This window comes from Mytilus trossulus, unplaced genomic scaffold (genome assembly GCF_036588685.1).
Source record: "Mytilus trossulus isolate FHL-02 unplaced genomic scaffold, PNRI_Mtr1.1.1.hap1 h1tg000128l__unscaffolded, whole genome shotgun sequence".
NCBI classification, from domain to species: domain Eukaryota; kingdom Metazoa; phylum Mollusca; class Bivalvia; order Mytilida; family Mytilidae; genus Mytilus; species Mytilus trossulus.
The window spans coordinates 1,306,541-1,330,562 of record NW_026963301.1 but is presented as its reverse complement, the minus strand read 5'-3'; the positions used below and the strand labels follow the sequence as shown (position 1 = coordinate 1,330,562).

At 36.0% G+C, this 24,022-nt stretch overlaps 1 protein-coding gene across 1 annotated transcript in view; it reads right to left on the bottom strand.

The window, feature by feature from the left end:
* The window catches only part of LOC134700195 (uncharacterized), a 54,254-nt gene extending 33,312 nt beyond the window's left edge, over window positions 1-20,942 (bottom strand). Inside the window, exons 1-5 of the mRNA XM_063561556.1 lie at window positions 20,686-20,942; window positions 17,418-17,577; window positions 12,740-12,840; window positions 11,776-11,901; window positions 10,093-10,272 (exon numbers count right to left, since the gene is read on the bottom strand). Coding sequence (XP_063417626.1) covers window positions 10,093-10,272; window positions 11,776-11,901; window positions 12,740-12,840; window positions 17,418-17,577; window positions 20,686-20,758 — 640 coding nt within the window. The 5' untranslated portion in view covers window positions 20,759-20,942. The remainder of the gene's footprint in view (window positions 1-10,092; window positions 10,273-11,775; window positions 11,902-12,739; window positions 12,841-17,417; window positions 17,578-20,685) is intronic.
* Between the last annotated feature and the right edge of the window lie 3,080 nt (window positions 20,943-24,022).

The following is a 24,022-nucleotide window of genomic DNA, read 5'->3' as shown; positions in this document are numbered from 1 at the left end:
GGATTTTCCTCCACGATGCTTATTTCCAATTTTGGAGAGCTCTGCACTACATTGGATACGGATAACTGTGTGTCTGTTCGTAAGCAAACGTCCCTGAAATGGTCTTATCGCACAATAACCAGAAGGGATGATTCAATCTCGAACAATTATTGTTAAAAGGCTCCTGTATCCCCAGTCCTCTCTTTTTATGGTTGTATTGTATGCAATGGGTTTCTTTCTGACTAAGCTTCATCATGCTTGATTTTCCCTAGCAGGTGGCATAGGGGGTCTTTTTGATCTCGGATAGTCTTTTATATCGTGTATTGCCTGATTTTTATTCTCTAAACGACTAATAGTGGAAAAGTGATGACCGACAATACGTGCAGTTGTCACAGCGACATTCCTGCCTCTCTCATGCTGATAATCCGCCATCTTGCTGCGGTTAAGAGTTGTGGAGGACCTATTTCAAGGTGTCAATCACACAACTTTATAAACTTGGTTATTTAAAGTGTTGAAAACAATGAGGATGAAACACATGCTTTGCTGTGTACGGGTACAGTAGCTGCATGTGCAGATAAGAACTTATCGAGTCGATAATTATTGATCAAACTCCGATGATATTTCAATAGTGTTTAACTAGTTCAATTTTAACAAATTATATCAGAAAAAAATAAAGAGTGTTTTTTTAATTTCAATTCCAATTTGGTTATATACCATCTGGCATTCGCACTAAAGTTCTTTCATCTTCGTTGTTTTCTTTTCGACATAACCTTCACAGCCAGTAATCAGCATTTTTTTTTATCAGTATTTACATAACACATTTTACAAACTCTTTTATCATGTTATTCGGATGGGGAAATTATGACTTTTTATGACAAGAAATTGAAAATTAGTCTTTGCTGACTATCATATGGTTTTTTTTTTTCGGTTTTCGCGTTCTTGTCTGACAGTTGAGTTTCTCATCAATTTTTTTAAGTTCCTTTCGACAAAATTGAACATAGCACCATTTGAAGACTTACGCAAACGGTGCGCCTGTTTTCCCTTCACAGGACATTCACTGATATATTGTAGACGAAATGCGCGTCTGGCGTAAATATAAAATTAAAATACTGGTATCTATATATGATGAGTTAAAACTTAAAATGCAACCACTGAGTCGATGCCACTGCTGGTAGAGATTTATTTCCCCGAGGGTATCACCAGCCCAGTAGTCAGCACTTGTGTTGACTTGGCTTACCATTGATATAATCTTATAAATTAACACCGCTTTGAATTTTTGAAAAAAATAAGGTTTTTCTACACCAGGAATAGACTGCCTTACCTGTATTTGGCAAAACTGCTAGGAATGTTATGTTCTCAATGCTCTTCAAATTCGTCCTTCATTTTGGCCTTTCAACCATTATTTTGATTCGAGCGTCACTAATAAGTCTTTTGTAGATGAAACGCGCGTCTGGTATTTATGATGAGTTTATTTTGTGTTATGCCGCTGCTGGCTGACCCCACTAATTTTTGACATCTTTTTTCAAATTTTGAGCTCTAGTTTCAGATTTTTGAACATAGCCCCCTTCGATACCTAACGCAAAAGAACCAACTGTTTCTCCTCTACAAGACCTATATAGGCATATTCCGTGACACCCCCTATTATTTTTCTCTAGAACTCCTGGAATAGGCCATTCCTACCCCCATTTTTTGGACAATTTTTTCGAATTTTGAGCTCTAGTTTCAGATTTTTGAAATAGCGCCCTTCGATACCTAGCGCAAAAGAAGCGCCTGTTTCTTTTCTTCAAGACCTATATAGTCATACCCCGTGACACCCCTCATTATTTTCCTCTAGAAGTCCTAGAATAGGCCGACCCTCCTAATTTTTTGACATTTTTTTTCAAATTTTGAGCCCTAGTTTCAGATTTTTGAACATAGCACCCTTCGATACCTAGCGCAAAAGAAGCGCCTGTTTCTCCTCACCAAGACCTATATAGTCATTCCCCGTGACATCCCTCATTATTTTTCTCTAGAAGCCCTGGAATAGGCCGACCCCCCTAATTTTTTGACATTTTTTTCAAATTTTGAGCCCTTGTTTCAGATTTTTGAACATAACGCCCATCGATACCTAGCGTAAAAGAAGCGCCTGTTTCTCCTCTACAATACCTATATAGTCATACCCCGTGACACCCCTCATTATTTTTCTCTAGAACTCCAGGAATAGGCTGACCCTACCCCATTTTTTTGACATTTTTTTCAAATTTTGAGTCCTAGTTTCAGATTTTTGAACATAGCGCCCTTCGATACCTAGCGCAAAAGAAGCGCCTGTTTCTCTTCTACAAGACCTATATAGTCATACCCCGTGACACCCCCCATTTTTTTTTCTATAATTCCAGGAATAGGCCGACCCTACCCCCATTTTTTGGACAATTTTTTCGAATTTTGAGCTCTAGTTTCAGATTTTTGAACATAACGCCCTTCGATACCTAGCGCAAAAGAAGCGCCTGTTTCTCCTCTACAATACCTATATAGTCATACCCCGTGACACCCCTCATTATTTTTCTCTAGAACTCCAGGAATAGGCTGACCCTACCCCATTTTTTTGACATTTTTTTCAAAATTTGAGTCCTAGTTTCAGATTTTTGAACATAGCGCCCTTCGATACCTAGCGCAAAAGAAGCGCCTGTTTCTCTTCTACAAGACCTATATAGTCATACCCCGTGACACCCCCCATTTTTATTCTCTAGAAGCCCTGGAATAGGCCGACCCCCTAATTTTTTGACATTTTTTTCAAATTTTGAGCCCTAGTTTCAGATTTTTGAACATAGCGCCCTTCGATACCTAGCGCAAAAGAAGCGCCTGTTTCTCTTCTACAAGACCTATATAGGCATATTCCGTGACACCCCCCCCCCCCATTATTTTTCTCTAGAACTCCTGGAATAGGCCAACCCTACCCCCATTTTTTGGACAATTTTTTCGAATTTTGAGCTCTAGTTTCAGATTTTTGAACATAGCGCCCTTCGATACCTAGCGCAAAAGAAGCGCCTGTTTCTCTTCTACAAGACCTTTATAGTCATACCCCGTGACAACCCCCATTTTTTTTCTCTAGAACTCCAGGAATAGGCCGAACCTACCCCCCATTTTTTGGACAATTTTTTCGAATTTTGAGCTCTAGTTTCAGATTTTTGAACATAGCGCCCTTCGATACCTAGCGCAAAAGAAGCGCCTGTTTCTCTTCTTCAAGACCTATATAGTCATACCCCGTGACACCCCTCATTATTTTCCTCTAGAAGTCCTGGAATAGGCCGACCCCCCTAATTTTTTGACATTTTTTTCAAATTTTGAGCCCTAGTTTCAGATTTTTGAACATAGCGCCCTTCGATACCTAGCGCAAAAGAAGCGCCTGTTTCTCCTCTACAATACTTATATAGTCATACCTCGTGACACCCCTCATTATTTTTCTCTAGAACTCCAGGAATAGGCTGACCCTACCCCTTTTTTTGACATTTTTTTCAAATTTTGAGTCCTAGTTTCAGATTTTTGAACATAGCGCCCTTCGATACCTAGCGCAAAAGAAGCGCCAGTTTCTCTTCTACAAGACCTATATAGTCATTCCCCGTGACACCACTCATTATTTTTCTCTAGAAGCCCTGGAATAGGCCGACCCCCCTAATTTTTTGACATTTTTTTCAAATTTTGAGCTCTAGTTTCAGATTTTTGAACATAGCGCCCTTCGATACCTAGTGCAAAAGAAGCGCCTGTTTCTCCTCTACAATACAATACCTATAATGTCATACCCCGTGACACCCCTCATTATTTTTCTCTATATCTCCAGGAATAGGCTGACCCTACCCCATTTTTTTGACATTTTTTTCAAATTTTGAGTCCTAGTTTCAGATTTTTGAACATAGCGCCCTTCGATACCTAGCGCAAAAGAAGCGCCTGTTTCTCTTCTACAAGACCTTTATAGTCATACCCCGTGACAACCCCCATTTTTTTTCTCTAGAACTCCAGGAATAGGCCGAACCTACCCCCCATTTTTTGGACAATTTTTTCGAATTTTGAGCTCTAGTTTCAGATTTTTGAACATAGCGCCCTTCGATACCTAGCGCAAAAGAAGCGCCTGTTTCTCTTCTTCAAGACCTATATAGTCATACCCCGTGACACCCCTCATTATTTTCCTCTAGAAGTCCTGGAATAGGCCGACCCCCCTAATTTTTTGACATTTTTTTCAAATTTTGAGCCCTAGTTTCAGATTTTTGAACATAGCGCCCTTCGATACCTAGCGCAAAAGAAGCGCCTGTTTCTCCTCTACAATACTTATATAGTCATACCTCGTGACACCCCTCATTATTTTTCTCTAGAACTCCAGGAATAGGCTGACCCTACCCCTTTTTTTGACATTTTTTTCAAATTTTGAGTCCTAGTTTCAGATTTTTGAACATAGCGCCCTTCGATACCTAGCGCAAAAGAAGCGCCAGTTTCTCTTCTACAAGACCTATATAGTCATACCCCGTGACACCCCCCATTTTTTTTCTCTAGAACTCCAGGAATAGGCCGACCCTACCCCCATTTTTTGGACAATTTTTTCGAATTTTGAGCTCTAGTTTCAGATTTTTGAACATAGCGCCCTTCGATACCTAGCGCAAAAGAAGCGCATGTTTCTCTTCTACAAGACCTATATAGGCATATTCCGTGACACCCCCCATTATTTTTCTCTAGAACTCCTGGAATAGGCCAACCCTACCCCTATTTTTTGGACAATTTTTTCGAATTTTGAGCTCTAGTTTCAGATTTTTGAACATAGCGCCCTTCGATACCTAGCGCAAAAGAAGCGCCTGTTTCTCCTCTTCAATACTTATATAGTCATACCCCGTGACACCCCTCATTATTTTTCTCTAGAAGCCCTGGAATAGGCCGACCCCCCTAATTTTTTGACATTTTTTTCAAATTTTGAGCCCTAGTTTCAGATTTTTGAACATAGCGCCCTTCGATACCTAGCGCAAAAGAAGCGCCTGTTTCTCCTCTACAATACCTATATAGTCATACCTCGTGACACCCCTCATTATTTTTCTCTAGAACTCCAGGAATAGGCTGACCCTACCCCATTTTTTTGACATTTTTTTCAAATTTTGAGTCCTAGTTTCAGATTTTTGAACATAGCGCCCTTCGATACCTAGCGCAAAAGAAGCGCCAGTTTCTCTTCTACAAGACCTATATAGTCATACCCCGTGACACCCCCCATTTTTTTTCTCTAGAACTCCAGGAATAGGCCGACCCTACCCCCATTTTTTGGACAATTTTTTCGAATTGTGAGCTCTAGTTTCAGATTTTTGAACATAGCGCCCTTCGATACCTAGCGCAAAAGAAGCGCATGTTTCTCTTCTACAAGACCTATATAGGCATATTCCGTGACACCCCCCATTATTTTTCTCTAGAACTCCTGGAATAGGCCAACCCTACCCCCATTTTTTGGACAATTTTTCGAATTTTGAGCTCTAGTTTCAGATTTTTGAACATAGCGCCCTTCGATACCTAGCGCAAAAGAAGCGCCTGTTTCTCTTCTTCAAGACCTATATAGTCATACCCCGTGACACCCCTCATTATTTTTCTCTAGAAGCCCTGGAATAGGCCGACCCCCCTAATTTTTTGACATTTTTTTCAAATTTTGAGCCCTAGTTTCAGATTTTTGAACATAGCGCCCTTCGATACCTAGCGCAAAAGAAGCGCATGTTTCTCTTCTACAAGACCTATATAGTCATACCCCGTGACACCCCCCATTTATTTTCTCTAGAACTCCAGGAATAGGCCGACCCTACCCCCATTTTTTGGACAATTTTTTCGAATTTTGAGCTCTAGTTTCAGATTTTTGAACATAGCGCCCTTCGATACCTAGCGCAAAAGAAGCGCATGTTTCTCTTCTACAAGACCTATATAGGCATATTCCGTGACACCCCCCATTATTTTTCTCTAGAACTCCTGGAATAGGCCAACCCTACCCCCATTTTTTGGACAATTTTTTCGAATTTTGAGCTCTAGTTTCAGATTTTTGAACATAGCGCCCTTCGATACCTAGCGCAAAAGAAGCGCCTGTTTCTCTTCTTCAAGACCTATATAGTCATACCCCGTGACACCCCTCATTATTTTTCTTTAGAAGCCCTGGAATAGGCCGACCCCCCTAATTTTTTGACATTTTTTTCAAATTTTGAGCCCTAGTTTCAGATTTTTGAACATAGCGCCCTTCGATACCTAGCGCAAAAGAAGCGCCTGTTTCTCCTCTACAAGACCTATATAGTCATTTCCCGTGACACCCCTCATTATTTTTCTCTAGAAGCCCTGGAATAGGCCGACCCCCCTAATTTTTTGACATTTTTTTCAAATTTTGAGCCCTAGTTTCAGATTTTTGAACATAGCGCCCTTCGATACCTAGCGCAAAAGAAGCGCATGTTTCTCTTCTACAAGACCTATATAGTCATACCCCGTGACACCCCCCATTTTTTTTCTCTAGAACTCCAGGAATAGGCCGACCCTACCCCCATTTTTTGGACAATTTTTTCGAATTTTGAGCTCTAGTTTCAGATTTTTGAACATAGCGCCCTTCGATACCTAGCGCAAAAGAATCGCATGTTTCTCTTCTACAAGACCTATATAGGCATATTCCGTGACACCCCCCATTATTTTTCTCTAGAACTCCTGGAATAGGCCAATCCTACCCCCATTTTTTGGACAATTTGTTCGAATTTTGAGCCCTAGTTTCAGATTTTTGAACATAGCGCCCTTCGATACCTAGCGCAAAAGAAGCGCCTGTTTCTCTTCTTCAAGACCTATATAGTCATACCCCGTGACACCCCTCATTATTTTTCTCTAGAAGCCCTGGAATAGGCCGACCCCCCTACTTTTTTGACATTTTTTTCAAATTTTGAGCCCTAGTTTCAGATTTTTGAACATAGCGCCCTTCGATACCTAGCGCAAAAGAAGCGCCTGTTTCTCCTCTACAAGACCTATATAGTCATTTCCCGTGACACCCCTCATTATTTTTCTCTAGAAGCCCTGGAATAGGCCGACCCCCCTAATTTTTTGACATTTTTTTCAAATTTTGAGCCCTAGTTTCAGATTTTTGAACATAGCGCCCTTCGATACCTAGCGCAAAAGAAGCGCATGTTTCTCTTCTACAAGACCTATATAGTCATACCCCGTGACACCCCCCATTTTTTTTCTCTAGAACTCCAGGAATAGGCCGACCCTACCCCCATTTTTTGGACAATTTTTTCGAATTTTGAGCTCTAGTTTCAGATTTTTGAACATAGCGCCCTTCGATACCTAGCGCAAAAGAAGCGCATGTTTCTCTTCTACAAGACCTATATAGGCATATTCCGTGACACCCCCCATTATTTTTCTCTAGAACTCCTGGAATAGGCCAACCCTACCCCCATTTTTTGGACAATTTGTTCGAATTTTGAGCTCTAGTTTCAGATTTTTGAACATAGCGCCCTTCGATACCTAGCGCAAAAGAAGCGCCTGTTTCTCTTCTTCAAGACCTATATAGTCATACCCCGTGACACCCCTCATTATTTTTCTCTAGAAGCCCTGGAATAGGCCGACCCCCCTAATTTTTTGACATTTTTTTCAAATTTTGAGCCCTAGTTTCAGATTTTTGAACATAGCGCCCTTCGATACCTAGCGCAAAAGAAGCGCCTGTTTCTCCTCTACAAGACCTATATAGTCATTTCCCGTGACACCCCTCATTATTTTTCTCTAGAAGCCCTGGAATAGGCCGACCCCCCTAATTTTTTGACATTTTTTTCAAATTTTGAGCCCTAGTTTCAGATTTTTGAACATAGCGCCCTTCGATACCTAGCGCAAAAGAAGCGCATGTTTCTCTTCTACAAGACCTATATAGTCATACCCCGTGACACCCCCCATTTTTTTTCTCTAGAACTCCAGGAATAGGCCGACCCTACCCCCATTTTTTGGACAATTTTTTCGAATTTTGAGCTCTAGTTTCAGATTTTTGAACATAGCGCCCTTCGATACCTAGCGCAAAAGAAGCGCATGTTTCTCTTCTACAAGACCTATATAGGCATATTCCGTGACACCCCCCATTATTTTTCTCTAGAACTCCTGGAATAGGCCAACCCTACCCCCATTTTTTGGACAATTTGTTCGAATTTTGAGCTCTAGTTTCAGATTTTTGAACATAGCGCCCTTCGATACCTAGCGCAAAAGAAGCGCCTGTTTCTCTTCTTCAAGACCTATATAGTCATACCCCGTGACACCCCTCATTATTTTTCTCTAGAAGCCCTGGAATAGGCCGACCCCCCTAATTTTTTGACATTTTTTTCAAATTTTGAGCACTAGTTTCAGATTTTTGAACATAGCGCCCTTCGATACCTAGCGCAAAAGAAGCGCCTGTTTCTCCTCTACAAGACCTATATAGTCATTTCCCGTGACACCCCTCATTATTTTTCTCTAGAAGCCCTGGAATAGGCCGACCCCCCTAATTTTTTTACTTTTTTTTCAAATTTTGAGCTCTAAATTAATCAATGACATAAAAGGTGCTATAATTCACAGGGTAGGACTACTTTTACATACGTTCTAAATTGAAGTCGGTGCATTGGTGGCCCTACACCTACAAATAATCCGTTGATAGATGCAGAGTTATTGTGGTACTGAATATTATCCTTAAAAGTAATGCGACTTGTTAACTCAATGGATTGGATAAAACCATTTCAAAATTGAGTTAAAATTGCTATATTTTAACTGATTTTCTGCCTTTTTGAATACTTTTTTATTTAACGGCCGTTGTTGTCTTATTCTGTTTTTTGGTTTCTCGATATATCGCCTTATTGTTCGCTGGCTTATTGTTCGCTAGCTATTGTTCGCTAGCTTCTGCCTGAACAATTGTATATAATTACATTAGATGTATGTTTCATTAAAATACTTTATTCTGATTGGCTAACTGCACATCACGTGTTATTCATTAAGCAATATTGCATCACTCAATAAAACTTATCATTCATGACAACACGTGTTCCCACAATAAAATACACAGGTGAATTAAATAAAAAAAATATAAAATTTGTGTTTTCATGATCCTAGCTAAAAAAATGTAATTATAAGTATTGTATGCTTCTTTTTGTAACTTCATAGGGTTGTAAAAGCGTTGACCGTGCGCACATACAAAATGTACTTCGGTCAACGCTTTTACACCCCAATAAAGTTACAAAATGATGCATTCAATTCTTAAATACAAAACATAAATGTAACAACACTAATATCATTTTAAAGCATTGATTTGATTGTTGTTGTTCAACACCACATTGCGGCGGTTAGTTTCTATTGGTGGCGGAATTAGGATTCATTGTTCAGACGGACCAACCGAACTTCGACAGGAAACTTGTTAATCCTTATAAATCAAGATCGGAATCGAACGCACCATACATGTGTGGGTTGAGCTTACAACTTCAGTGTTGGCAGGTAAATGATCGGCATTAATTGTGACGAGACACTTAGACCACAAGGTCACTGAAATCTCATTTATAAAAGAAGCTATGGTCAATTAAAAAGTTTATTGAATAGTCTTTTCATATCATTGGATAATGCAATGAGGCATAGCATACCTTTTTAAGTTTCTCTGTTATTTAATTGGGAAATTATTCAGAAGTTACTGATCCAAAGCACGAAGTATGATACCGTATATTGATTTGGTTATTTTCTAATATCCCTTTTGGGTGTAAAACTTTTTAAGTACATGTACTCTTGTTTTGATACAATCTTGACTTTCAAATGTGAATGGTTCTAATATTAATTCCCGATGAATGTAATATAAATAGACATTCGACGATGTGTACGATGTGATATGAATGCCAATAAGCCAACTCTCCATTCAACTCACAATTTGTAAAAGTATACAATTAAATGTCAAAGTAAGGTCTTTGACACAGAGCATTGGCTCACACCGAACAGCAAGCTTTAAAGGTTCCCCCCCCCCCCCCCCCCCCAAAAAAAAAAAAGACTAGTGTAAAGCCATTTAAACTGGAAAACCAAAGGTCTAATCTATATAAAAAAATCCATATGCAGCAATTTTTAATTGTTATTTTTTTATTCTATCAAAAGATATTTTTGTGTACATACCCGAATACATGATGTTCTGTGTACACTGTGTGTAGTTAAAAGCTAAAGCACTCTTATCTGTACAGATGTCAACGGAAGAATCGAAGTTACACGCTGAATTCCCTGAACTATCAGTAAAGTTGTATGACCATTCACCCTGAATAACACTGGAACAGGTCGAAGCTGCTTCAGATGCGTATCCTAAAAATGTATATTAACGGTTGGTAAAATTAATAACTGTTTTATATCCTTATACTTTCATTCCAATCAAAAAGAGAAGGAAAAGTAAAACAATAAAAATTGCATTCCAATTCTAAACGAAAAGTTTCATCAAAAAAGTCAATCCAAGTAACTAACTCTCTCAGTTATTACATTAAGTCACAAAGTTTACTGACTCACTAACTCACAAAATTGACTCATTCACTCACTCACTCACTCACTCACTCACTCACTTATTCAATAACTTACCATCTTGACATCTTGCACCACAATGATATAAGAACCATATGCGTACATCACTAACTCGAATAACTTACCATCTTGCACCATTATGTTATATGAACCATATGCGTACATCACTCACTCGAATAACTTACCATCTTGCACCAGTATGTTATATGAACCATATGCGTACATCACTCACTCGAATAACTTACCATCTTGCACCACAATGATATAAGAACCATATGCGTACATCACTCACTCGAATAACTTACCATCTTGCACCATTATGTTATATGAACCATATGCGTACATCACTCACTCGAATAACTTACCATCTTGCACCAGTATGTTATATGAACCATATGCGTACATCACTCACTCGAATAACTTACCATCTTGCACCACAATGATATAAGAACCATATGCGTACATCACTCACTCGAATAACTTACCATCTTGCACCATTATGTTATATGAACCATATGCGTACATCACTCACTCGAATAACTTACCATCTTGCACCACAATGATATAAGAACCATATGCGTACATCACTCACTCGAATAGCTTACCATCTTGCACCATTATGTTATATGAACCATATGCGTACATCACTCACTCGAATAACTTACCATCTTGCACCACAATGATTTAAGAACCATATGCGTACATCACTCACTCAAATAACTTACCATCTTGCACCATTATGTTATATGAACCATATGCGTACATCACTCACTCGAATAACTTACTATCTTGCACCAGTATGTTATATGAACCATATGCGTACATAACTCACTCGAATAACTTACCATCTTGCACCATTATGCTATATGAACCATATGCGTACACCGTTCTGTCACAGATATCAGCGACCGTTACACTTATTCAATAACTTACCATCTTGCACCATTATGTTATATGAACCATATGCGTACATAACTCACTCGAATAACTTACCATCTTGCACCATTATGTTATATGAACCATATGCGTACATCACTCACTCGAATAACTTACCATCTTGCACCATTATGTTATATGAACCATATGCGTACATAACTCACTCGAATAACTTACCATCTTGCACCATTATGTTATATGAACCATATGCGTACATCACTCACTCGAATAACTTACCATCTTGCACCATTATGTTATATGAACCATATGCGTACATAACTCACTCGAATAACTTACCATCTTGCACCATTATGTTATATGAACCATATGCGTACATAACTCACTCGAATAACTTACCATCTTGCACCATTATGTTATATGAACCATATGCGTACACCGTTCTGTCACAGATGTCAGCGACCGTTACAGTTGCTGTGTTTGCTACTGTCTTCATCCTTTCGTTACTTAGTGTTGAATCCTTTACTGTAAATACAGATATTTGTAGAATTTACGATTCAAGATTCATCTTGTGCTTAACGTCTAGTGGCAAACATTTTATGCATGTTCAGGACGATAATTTGTTTAACAACAACTAATAAGAGTGTGTTGGCTATGGAACACATATATGCATATGTGGCGGGGTTAAAAGAGTCCTTAATTTAAATGCAAGTGACCGAAATTATAAAAAAGAACATACAATATATAAAAACAACTAGATATTGTTTTACTTACATGCAAGCAGATGATTGATAAAATTCCAAACGGGCAAATTGGTATATGAAGGAGATATCTAATCTGTATACAAATCTAATGAAATAAAACATTTTGAAAGTTTAGTCTTAAAGGAGTGAACCGAGCGAAACTATATTCATTATTAATGACTTGTCAGAAAAGCATTCTTTTAAGCTAAAAAAAAATCCAAACCATGGTTGTTTAAATAAATGTAATATAGTCTTTGATTGTACCCGAACTACAGTAGCTACTTAAGGTGGTAGACCTTGGTTCAGGGAGATAACTCTTTAGATCAGTTAAGCGTTTGTAAAAGTCAAGTTTATCAATGTATTTTAAGCATTTACTTGAAACAGATTGAAAATAATCTATGTAACATAGAAGCTTAGAATATATTTTTGAAAATGGTTGACACAAACGTACTGATGATTTTAAGAGTTATTTCCCTTAACCTAGGTCTACCGCCTTAAGTTGAGACTCATCTCTGTATACGAATTAAAATGCGCTTCTGCAGTGCTGTAATACTAGAAGTACATGAATTTAAAGAGGAGATATGGCTAATTTTCTTTTCATTATATTAAGAACAACCTACCTGAATCTTCATAGTAATAGTATTGGAACGTGGTGACTTTTACAAGCTTAAAGCATAAATATGCTCGAACGTCCACACCATAACGCGTAAAAGTAGTTGATCTAAAACAGATATAAATACATTCAGCTTTTGAAGCACTTACGCAAACAACACGATATGTGCCACGTAAGGAGTATTATCTGGTCATTATTCTGGAAACCCATAGCTAGCAATCACCACCGTTTTTTTATGTGGTTCATAATGCGGAGTCTTATATATATTTTTTTTGCATTGTAGAATGTTTTCGTTTTTTCCGTTTTTGTTTGCCGTGGCAATGCCAGTTTGTCTTTGACTTAAAGATTGTGAGTGTGCATATCCATTTGGTACCCTCCATCTTTAACTATTATATCAAATAGATTGGTAGCGAGGTAAAATACCTTTAATGTAATTTTAACGGCATACAAATAGCATTGAGAATGGAAGGCTACCTATGGTCTTCAACGCAGCGTGAAAATCATGCACTCAGAATAAACTACTATTATTACAGTATGCACAATTTGGTTTTCTTTTAACGTTTAAAGGGGCACTAGCTGCCAAATTCATATTCATCGATTTGACTAAAATTTTCATATTTGATTTATAACATACTTTAACTTATATACCAAATATAAAAAAGTCTAAAATAAAGTTTTTACAGAGCATACCTTTTTTGGGCTTGATTATAGCTATATCTGTTTCGTGTGCATTTAAGTCTTGAAGCTTTAAAACTAACTATCGGGTTCACCTCCGAAGACTGCCGACGGTCTTAAAACTTAGCAATGGACCGTGAAAATGAGGTCAAGGTAAAATAAAACCTGCGTAACCGACATATAGATAATAAAATATTTCCATACTCCAAATATAGTTGACCTAATGCATAAAGTATTAGAAAAATAGACCAAAACTAAAAAAATTAACTTTGACCACTGAACCATGAAAATGAGGTCAAGGTCAGATGACACCTGTCAGCTAGACATGTACACCTTACAGTCCTTCCATACACCGAATATACAAGACCTATTGATTATAGTATCTGAGATATGGACTTGACCACGAAAACTTAACCTTGTTCACTGATCCATGATATGAGGTCGAGGTCAAGTGAAAATAGTCTGACAGGCATGAGGACCTTGCAAGGTACGCACATACCAAATACAGTTATCCAATTACTTATAATTGAGAGAGAATTTAACATTACAAAAAAATTGAACTTTTTTTAAGTAGTCACTGAACCATGAAAATGAGATCAAGGATATTAGACAGTTGACTGACGGAAAGTTCGTAACATCACTGGGGTAAAGCTGATGACCGTAACTGCATTCGCGGTCATCCCAAGATGTCGGACGAAAAATTAGGTCAGTTTCTGTATTGTCTGTTAAAGTGTTTCTATATCATTTTCTTTACAAATCATACATTGAAACGATGTAAATTTATAAAAGAATCACTCGGAAATCACTGATTACTTCCAAGAAATGTGCATGAAACGGGCAATTCGATTTGAAAAAATCGCTCAGATGACCGTAAATCACAATCGAGATGACCGTAACAGAATCAGCGATTCATAACAAGGGTGACCGTAATTGCTTTTATGATGACCGTAATTTGTAAATGATGACCGTAACTTTTAAAGGTTCTTAGAAATATCCGTATTTATATAACTACCTTTTTGTATCAAATGATTAATCGTGTTGGTATAAACATATTAATATGAGAGTATTATCCTATAGGTAGAAGAAAATAAGTCGTGCTTTAAATGCAAAGATTACCATATGTATCTTTTTTACAGAAGAGGGTTTAACTTTTAAAATGACTTTGGAAAATGACAACATGCTACAAAAGCGCGATAAAATGAAACCTCACAAGTATAATGAAAAAAATGCGATGCACAGCCTCCAACTGCCCGACAAAAGATTTTTTTTATTTCTTGGATTCCTTTTAATGACATATAATAAATACACATTTTTAAAAATTTCAATGCATTTAAACCCATTGATATTATATAGTCTTCAATTTTGTCGTGCAAATAAAATAATAGAAATATTTTGAAAATATTATACGACTAAACTAGTGAAGGTGAGCTCCAGCAAAGTAGATCCTTAAAATAGTCTTGTACGAATAGCGTATCACAAGGCGGAACGTTGTCAATTTGTATATATACAGAAAGGTTATTCATACAGTCAGGATTCTACTTTTTTCAAAATTGTCTCCCCATTACGCCAGTTCATGCTCACAATCGTAGAAATGGAAGCCATTGTAGGGATGACATTCTGCCGATTTTGCTCTTGAAAACTGATAACTTTATCCACATAGTACCATTACGATCGATCGTTATATATCAGTTTTTATATCTTAAAAGACAAATGTATCTACTAGCTAATGAGCATCAGTTAATGATCTTGTCTGCATTGATTCAACTTAAAAATATTGTCTGTTCGGATGTCAGGTGGAATTTTGGAAAATTCTTAAGCATTTAAAAAAATTCTAATTAAATATTTCGTGCCGTGGAAGGGCCGACATTTTCAGTGGTTGAAGATTATAAACCCTAGTTACCACACACAAGAAAGTCATATTTTTTCGAAGATATCCATTTTAATTATCCAAATTAAAAGACTGACGTCAAGTACTTTTAGAAAAAAAATAGCTATTCGAACACACCTACTCTGTTTTTGTGATTCATTAGATAGGTATTCCACTTGACCCATATATTTCATATTTTCGTACTGTGATTTTTTGACGTTATAAAATCAACCTGTAGCTTTGATTTATAAAAATGATAGAATCTGAAGTGAGATGCTATATCAAATACTCTTGCTTTGTAAGACAAAATATACACCAAACATGCCCTAACATAAAAAGGTGCACTCGACTTTCTCTTTCCGATACAATCGGAACCTGGGGAATTTTTTCATGATTCAAATAATGGAAGGGCAGACACGAAAATTTTTGAACTAAAATATTGATATGTTCTCCGTCCGTGGTAAACAAAATTTAAATAAATCAGACTATGCATTTTCTACATCCAATTTATAGATACCCATGTCGTCGACTTGATATCTTATTGTTTTGCATACTATGTAATAGATACATTGAAAACTTATGCAAATAGTGTTTTTAAAATAAAACACTTCGTAATTGAGAATAAAATTGTCTTTTTATTTGTTTCTATTAACTTTTTAAAATTTTGTTACTATATCAAACATTACAGTAAACATTTTTCGCTTTTTCGATAAACAAAGAGCTTCGTTTTTTTTGTTCTATTTCAAAAGTGTCTCCGCCTGCATATATCAAGACAAATTAAGATTTTAATCTGCTTCCTCTGAAACCATAAACATGGGCTTGATTACCAAATATTCGTATGTATTATTAATGTTTTAATGCTCCATTTATTGGCATTATGTTTTTCTGGTCTGTTCGTACGTTCGTCCGTTCGTCTGTTTGTTTGTCCGTTTGTCCAGCTTAGAGTTAAATAAAATTGAAACTTAGTACACAATTTACCTATGGTATGATCTTTTAATTCTAATGCCAAATTACAGTTTTATCCCATTTTTACAGTCCACTAAACATAGAAACTGATAGTGTAGATGAGGCATCCGTGTACTTGGGACACATTCATATTTCTTCAAATTTTCGTCGTATCGCTGTCAATTTGTGTTAACATTTTAACGTCGTTTTCAATAAATATTTCATTGTTTACGAGAAATATGCAAATTAACTATCATTGTCATCAATCCAAAATACGGCCAATTATATTATAGTTTAAAAAAAGAAATTTATGAAACATATTTATATCCGCTAACCGAGCCCCAATTGAGATCGACAGACTCAACAAAAAAGCTTTGAATACAATACGGATATTTCTTAGAATTGATGGTCATCCTATAAAAGTTACGGTCGTTCTACATAAATTACAGTCAGCCTTTACAAATTACGGTCATCCTTTACAAGTTACGGTCATCTTTTTACCAATCACGGTCATCCTTGTTTTATTTACGGTCATCTTGAAAATATTTTGATTATGATTTACGGTCATCTTAACGATTTTTTCAAATCATTTCTCGGAAGTAATTAGTGATTTCGAGTGATTATTTTATAAATTTACATCGTTTCAATGTATGATTTGTAAAGAAAATGATATAGAAACACTTTAACAGACAATACAGAAACTGACCTAATTTTTCGTCCGACATCTTGGGATGACCGCGAATGCAGTTACGGTCATCAGCTTTACCCCAGTGAACATGAGCCTACATAACATAACACAGAGGCATATATATACAAAGTATGAAGCATCCAGGTCTTCTACCTTTTTAAATATAAAGCTTTTAAGAAGTGAGCTAACACCGCCGTCGCCGTAGCCGTAGCCGCGGTAACAAAAGTTGCAGGCTCGACAAAAAAACATATTTTATATTTTTATAAATCACGTAGATAAACAGAGACAATGATTTTCAGAGGGAATATATAAGACTGTTATAATCATCAAAATAATGGACCAGAATTAAACAGAAATAACCCCCAGTACAGTCAATTATCTTCATCCAAGTAAAATGAATATAAAATTTTAAATACAATGATGAGGTATGATTGCCAATAAGACAACACTCTACTAGAGATCAAATGATATGGAATTATTAATTTTTTACTCTGAAAACGCTTTAGTTACCTTGCTACATATTGTGTTCCAGAACTTGTATAGCATTCAAAACTAAGGCTACCAAATGTTGACGTTGGATAATCTATTATTATATTTGATGTAATGGAAAGCGATCCTTTGTCTGTTGAATGCCATGACCCGCTATTCATAGGAAATAAACAAGCTGCATCTAAAATAGAAATTATTGTATAGCAATATAATATTCCCCACAGAACGTAACCAAAAGTTAGCGTGCAATAAATTCTAATATTGCACTAGTGCAATAAATCTTCGAAATTCATGACGTCATCAACAATTTTTACTTTCAAATATTATATTGCTATACAATAAAAGGGTTATTGCATGAATATTTGGAAATATTGTCCCTCGTAGAACATATATTGCACTCGCAACCTCGTGCAATATAAAATTCTACTCGGGACAATATTCCCCAATATTCATGCAATAACCCTATATTATTGTATGCCAATAAGAAACTAGACAAACTGTAAAAAGTAAAATCACAAAAATACTGAACTTAGAGGAAAATCAATTCTGAAAGTCCATAATCACATGGCAAAATCATATAACAATACGCATAAAAAACGAATGGACAAGAACTGTCATATTCCTGATTTGATACATGCATTTTCACATGTAGAAAATGGTGGAAAAGCGCACGAGTTTCTTTATTACTGTATTGGTCATGTGAGCCTAAAAAAACTTGAATTTCTGGCCACGTGACTAACATGTGTTTGACCTATTGTGAATAAATGACCCGAGTTTTTTTACTGACGACATATATGATCAATAATAAAATTGCTTCTTGTAGCTGGGTCAATAGAAGCCTCGTTCTAGGCCCGTTCATTTAAGCAAGAGTCTGTATCTCGACAATACAGTAGTCGAAACATCTTTCCAATGTTTTTCCCAGTGAGCAATTATTTAATGTATAATTCCCAAATATGCATGATATATTTGTCACTACTTTTAACAAGTTATAAAATTCAATCAATATTGATTCAGCCCTAGACTCCCATATCAAGCCAGAGGGCTTAAGCCCGAGGGCTTGATATGGGTCGTGGGCTGATACCATGGACCATATGAAAAAGGACATGTAATTATCAGATTATTACATGGCATTTTTCATATCGCATGTATTATTAGCCCTAGGTTCAATATCAGCCCAAGAGCCGCATGGCTCGAGGGATGATACTGACCGAGGGCTGATAATACATGCGATATGAAAAATGACATGTAATGATCTTTTTATCATATGCTTCAACAATGGAGAAAAATCACAGATTCATATATTGATCATTTTACGTGGTTCCCAAATAGAAGTTCAAAGAGTGAAAAGTTCACGGACGTCGGACTCCAAATTTAGTACATTCGATATGAAATCTTTCTATCAGATGCCTCAACAGAAAAAAAAACATTTTAATATGGACGAAACGACAAAAGAAATTATTCAAAAATATACATAATGAACACTGTTTGAAAAAGTGAACTTTTTAACGTAACTTTCTAAATTATGTTTGAAACTTTAAAAAAAACGCATTTATTTAATAATTTGATTTTTTTTTTATTATTTTACAAAATATACTTTCCAGTATCCAAATAATTGTTTCGTTAATAAAATTAAGATTGTACTCTACTTTGTAAGTTTTTTAGTGAAAATTGAGGTATATTTTCCGGAATTTGCCGAGCATCACCGGAATGCCATGCGATAACGTTACGGAAAGGCATGTGATAACACTCGAAGCATGTGATAAACTTTTCATATCAGCCCGCTAAGCACCAATTTGAAAAATATGGAATTTACGTTGATTTAATGATTTTATCATACAGTAAAAATCATATGTTATTTAGTCTAAGTATATGATAAAATCTATTTATCACATATTTTTAAGCAAGAGAAAACAAATAGCTTACACCAAATTATGTTTGATAACTCATCAAAAATCAAAAAGATATTTAACGAAAAAAAAATAAAAAAATGTATCACTGTGAGTAAAAAAAAGTTTGTATCACAGTAGGTTAGTGAAAAGTTTCAGAAATAATTAGCAATAAATATATTAATTCTAAGAATTGCAAATATAAAACGACTTTAAAGTGTTACATTACAAATGTTAAAAAATGCTTAAGAATAATCCTATATCGCTACTCATTCCAGTGTGGCGTCATATATTTTCTAAATTCTTTATGATGTCGACATTTTACGGGAACTTTTGTGATTTTCACTGTTGATTTCTACTCTTTTCTTCTAACTTTCTAAATTTCTTTTCATTGTGTTCAACTTGTTTACAAATAGTCTTTGATTAACAGATTACCGGAAGTTAAACTCGGGGGCTTGATATGGATTTCGAGGGCTGATATCGATATCGGCCCGAGGGCTGATAACCAACCTTGACTTCCGGCTATTATTGGCCATGCAAAAACGTACATATCAGTACAAAATATGTGATAAAACAAGACTTGAAGTTATACAATAAATCAAGGTGAATGAATCGAAAGTATAGTTGAAACTTCCAAATGCCATTTAAAAATGGGATCATGCTCAATAATATTGGAAAACACCACTACGGATCCTTGTCGTTGGAAGTTTTTAATAATAAGACTTTTCGAGAGCTTCCAAAAAGAGACATTGGTTAAGAGGCGGATCCAGATATTTTCAAAAGGCATTTTTTTGTTTAGGGGCGGGGGGTCCAACAATATGTCCCCATTGAAACGTGAGCATTGATCGTGAAAAAGGGGGGTCCATTATGGATCCCCCTACATGCATTTATGGTTTAAACATTTTCATTTTAAGGAAACATTAGTATATATCTAAACAATTTGGTCAACTTTCTATATACAATTTAATCAATTGTGAGAGAAAATATAAATCGGAGAATAGTGGTTTCAGAATAACATTTGACTATATATTTTATTTTTATATACATGTATGAGGTTTGACAGAGGAAAATGAACATAGGAATGAGGGAGCGGGAAGACTAGTTAGTGGGGAGGGTGGCGGAAGTTAGAAGTGGGAACTAAGTGAAAAGTAGGAGTAAAATATGCATATGCGGAAACAAAAATTTGGCCGACTTTTGTCTGGCAGTTAGGGGATAGGGGATAGGGGAGTGGGAGTAGGAAAGGGATGATAGAAAGGGGTTAAGTTTGGAGTTGGGGTACTTAAGTGGGAGTCAGGAGCCACTGCCCACCCTCATTTTAAGATGTCATACATTCTTGTCTTTCAGTACATTTGTGTTTGTAATACAAATAATACATAAGTGATTTCAATACAAATTCAACTTACCTATGCCATCATGATTTTGAAGAAGAAGAATGAAAGAGATGAACCAGTATGACGACTGTTGCCACAACATCATCTTATGTTGGAAATTTCACTTTCCGTAGAAGAACATCCATATTTCCTAATTATCTTATAAAAAAACGTTTTCTCATCTTTTCTATACAAAATATAACTTTATGTTAGAGTGTCGGCCATTGTTTTAATCTACCTAGCAATAGTATTGTCACGGATGCATAAACAATAATTTTACCAAGACAAAGTCTAAAACTTTTAAAGACTAAGCCGATTTTGGAAATAGAACAAATTTCATCGACATTAAGATTAGTGTATTAAATAATGTTCTTTTAAATATGGATTAATAAATTATATCAATCAAATTTGAGGCTACGGGATTATGACAAATTGTTTATAAATTAATTAATATTTCTTTTTAAATGATTTTATCTCTCGATTTCAATCGGGAAGGCAGGTGGGCATGCATGTATTTTTTATTCATTTAGTCACACGTGTTTAACGTTAAAAAGCACGATATAAAATTGAGAATGGAAATGGGGAATGTGTCAAAGAGACAACAACCCGACCATAGAAAAAAGCATACATGTACATTGTATATAACTTACAGTCGATTAAAATTGAAAACTTACATGTTCAATACTTTGTTTAGTAATCATGCATATTACCAACATTAACGGTACAAATGTGTATACACCAAATGCACATTCCGACAGTTAATAATGCTTGGAAAAGGGGGGGGGGGAGAGTATTTGATAATCCAAAATCGACACAAAAGATGTGAACCATGCAAAATTGATATCAATAGATTGAGCAAATTTCCACAAAAGAATGATAGGCAAGAAGAAATCAATAGAACGGGAAATTTCCACAAAAAGATAACCAAATAGTTATCAGTAGATTTATTCCCACCCAGGCCCACTTTATTGTATATATCTCAAAGTATGATTCATATTTCAAAATATTCAAGGGTGAAATCAACGATGAATTATTGAAGCATGTTTCCTTAATGTTCAGTGACAAATATTTCATGCATATTGAATGCGAAAAGTTTAAAAAGCTTCTACAAACTATAGAGTCTAAAACTGGTATTTTTTACCAGCCCTGAAAAAGTATATTACATGTACATTGTAGATACAGGCCAAAAACTTGACTATTTAACCTCGGGAACTATGCAAGGGTAATGATAAGGCTTTCGTTACTTGCAGAGAGCATGAAGGTCATCATATAGGGATCATATGGTCATTTTCAAATGAGGAGTTAGAATTTGATACAGTAATTGGGTCCCAAAACTAGACAACGTTTGGAACTAGAACACGTAAGAAGTCTATGCAATAGCCATATACAATGTATGATGTACTTCAATTAAGGGAATCCCTGGTACCCTGCACTCCGTTAATCCCCCTTTTCTAACTTGATGTAGGCAGAGGACATTGGTCTGCAGTTGTCGGAATTGTGTCTTTTGGGTAAGTCTAAAATTTCCACCTATAATTTGACATTTATGGACTCCTGAAGTAGCTTGCATAAGAAAATGATTAATAATAAAATTTATATAATTTCAACAAATTCAACTCGCAAATACAGTACTGGTTTGAGAGAAATTGAAATAAACAGAATGACTCATATTGACACATGACTTAGAGAAATAAATTTAGTTGCTGAATGGTAAGTAAATATAACTATATATTACAACTAAGCCTCTGTAACTCACAGAAGACATAACACATTTTAAGCTCAACTGGCCCAGGGAACCAAGTGATATTTTCATCCCTTGGCGTCCGTCGTCATCAAACAATCTTCTCTTAAACAATTAGGGCAAATTTAACCAAACTTAGCCAAAATTATCCTTAGGGTATTTTGTTAAAATGACAACGCTTTGGCTAATAATAAAAAGACCCCCCCCCCCCAATAATAGTACTGAAGACACAACATAGAACACTAAAGACTAAACAACACGAACCGTACCAAACAAACGTGATCTCAGGTGCTCAGGAAAGGTAAGCAGATCCTGCTCCAAATGTTGCACCCGTCGTGTTGCTTATGTTATTACAAATCTGGTAAATATTCTAATTCGGTAGGTCATATACGTAAAGGGGAGTAGATTTTAGTTACAACATAAGGAACATATCCGATATAATCTGTCAAATGGTTATTCCATAACGGTCAACCTACTCGTGATGGTGTCCGTAATAATTTACGAAGGAATGATTTCAACTTCATCAATTGGAACTCTCGGTTAAATATATTCTATGTGAGCAACACTCATCTATCAAGAAAATAATATTAGGAAATACAAGCTCGGGAATATAGTATCAATTGGGAGATATATACTCCGTATGCAGAATGTTGCTACAAAGAAATGGAAAGTTCACAATTTGGAAGCTGAAATCATCATGATAATCTCCTTGTCGTAAAGATCTGTTTTCAACCGAATCTCATGGCAAATTTATGGATGTAAGTCAAGATGTGAGGCAGACTAATTTGTATCTGTAGTAACCTTCTTTTTTTTAAGCTTTAACATGTTTAATTTTTTATGATATGCTAATTATTTGTCTAAATATTTATGTATCTACTTAGTAATTTACAAGTACCACTATACCATTTTGTTAGATTTGAGTCTGTTTGTATTCATTTGATGAATTAAAGTTGAGAATTGAATTTTGGAATGTATCAAAGAGACAACAACCCGACCAAAAAGCAAAAAAACAACCGAAAGCAATCCGCACTCGGAGGCGTGCTTCAACTCGCACTGAAACATAAGTATGCATTGTTTCAGTAAAAATGGACGTCATAATCAACTCCGAAATAAATAAAAGACACAAAAAGTTAAAACCATACAAGACTAACAAAACCTAGAGGCTCCTGACTTTGGACAGGCACAAACATGTGGCGGGGTTAAACATTTTGTTTTTTTTAAATCGATTTCTAAAGTAAATTCATATGTTTTACTGTTACACCACTATTCCTTGTTAGGGTAGGTAGGAGACACATTCTGTATGTGTGTATTCCCAAAGTCCGGAACCTTTAATTGAGATGTAGTCGTTGTTGTTGTCCTATAAGTTTTTTATTGATTATTTTTTACTTAAATTAGACTATTAGTGTTCTCAGTTGAACGGCCTTAGATTTGTCATATGTCGGGCCTTTTCTAGCTAACTATGCGGTATGGGATTCGTTCATTGACAAAGACATAATCTTGCTCCATATTTTCGTTTATCTATGTGTCAGTTTGTCTCTTGTGGGGACCAGTCTCATTGGCTATCATGCTTCATCTTCTCTTGTTTTTATATGTCTATACGGACAAAAAAAAATTAGCACACAGAATTATAGT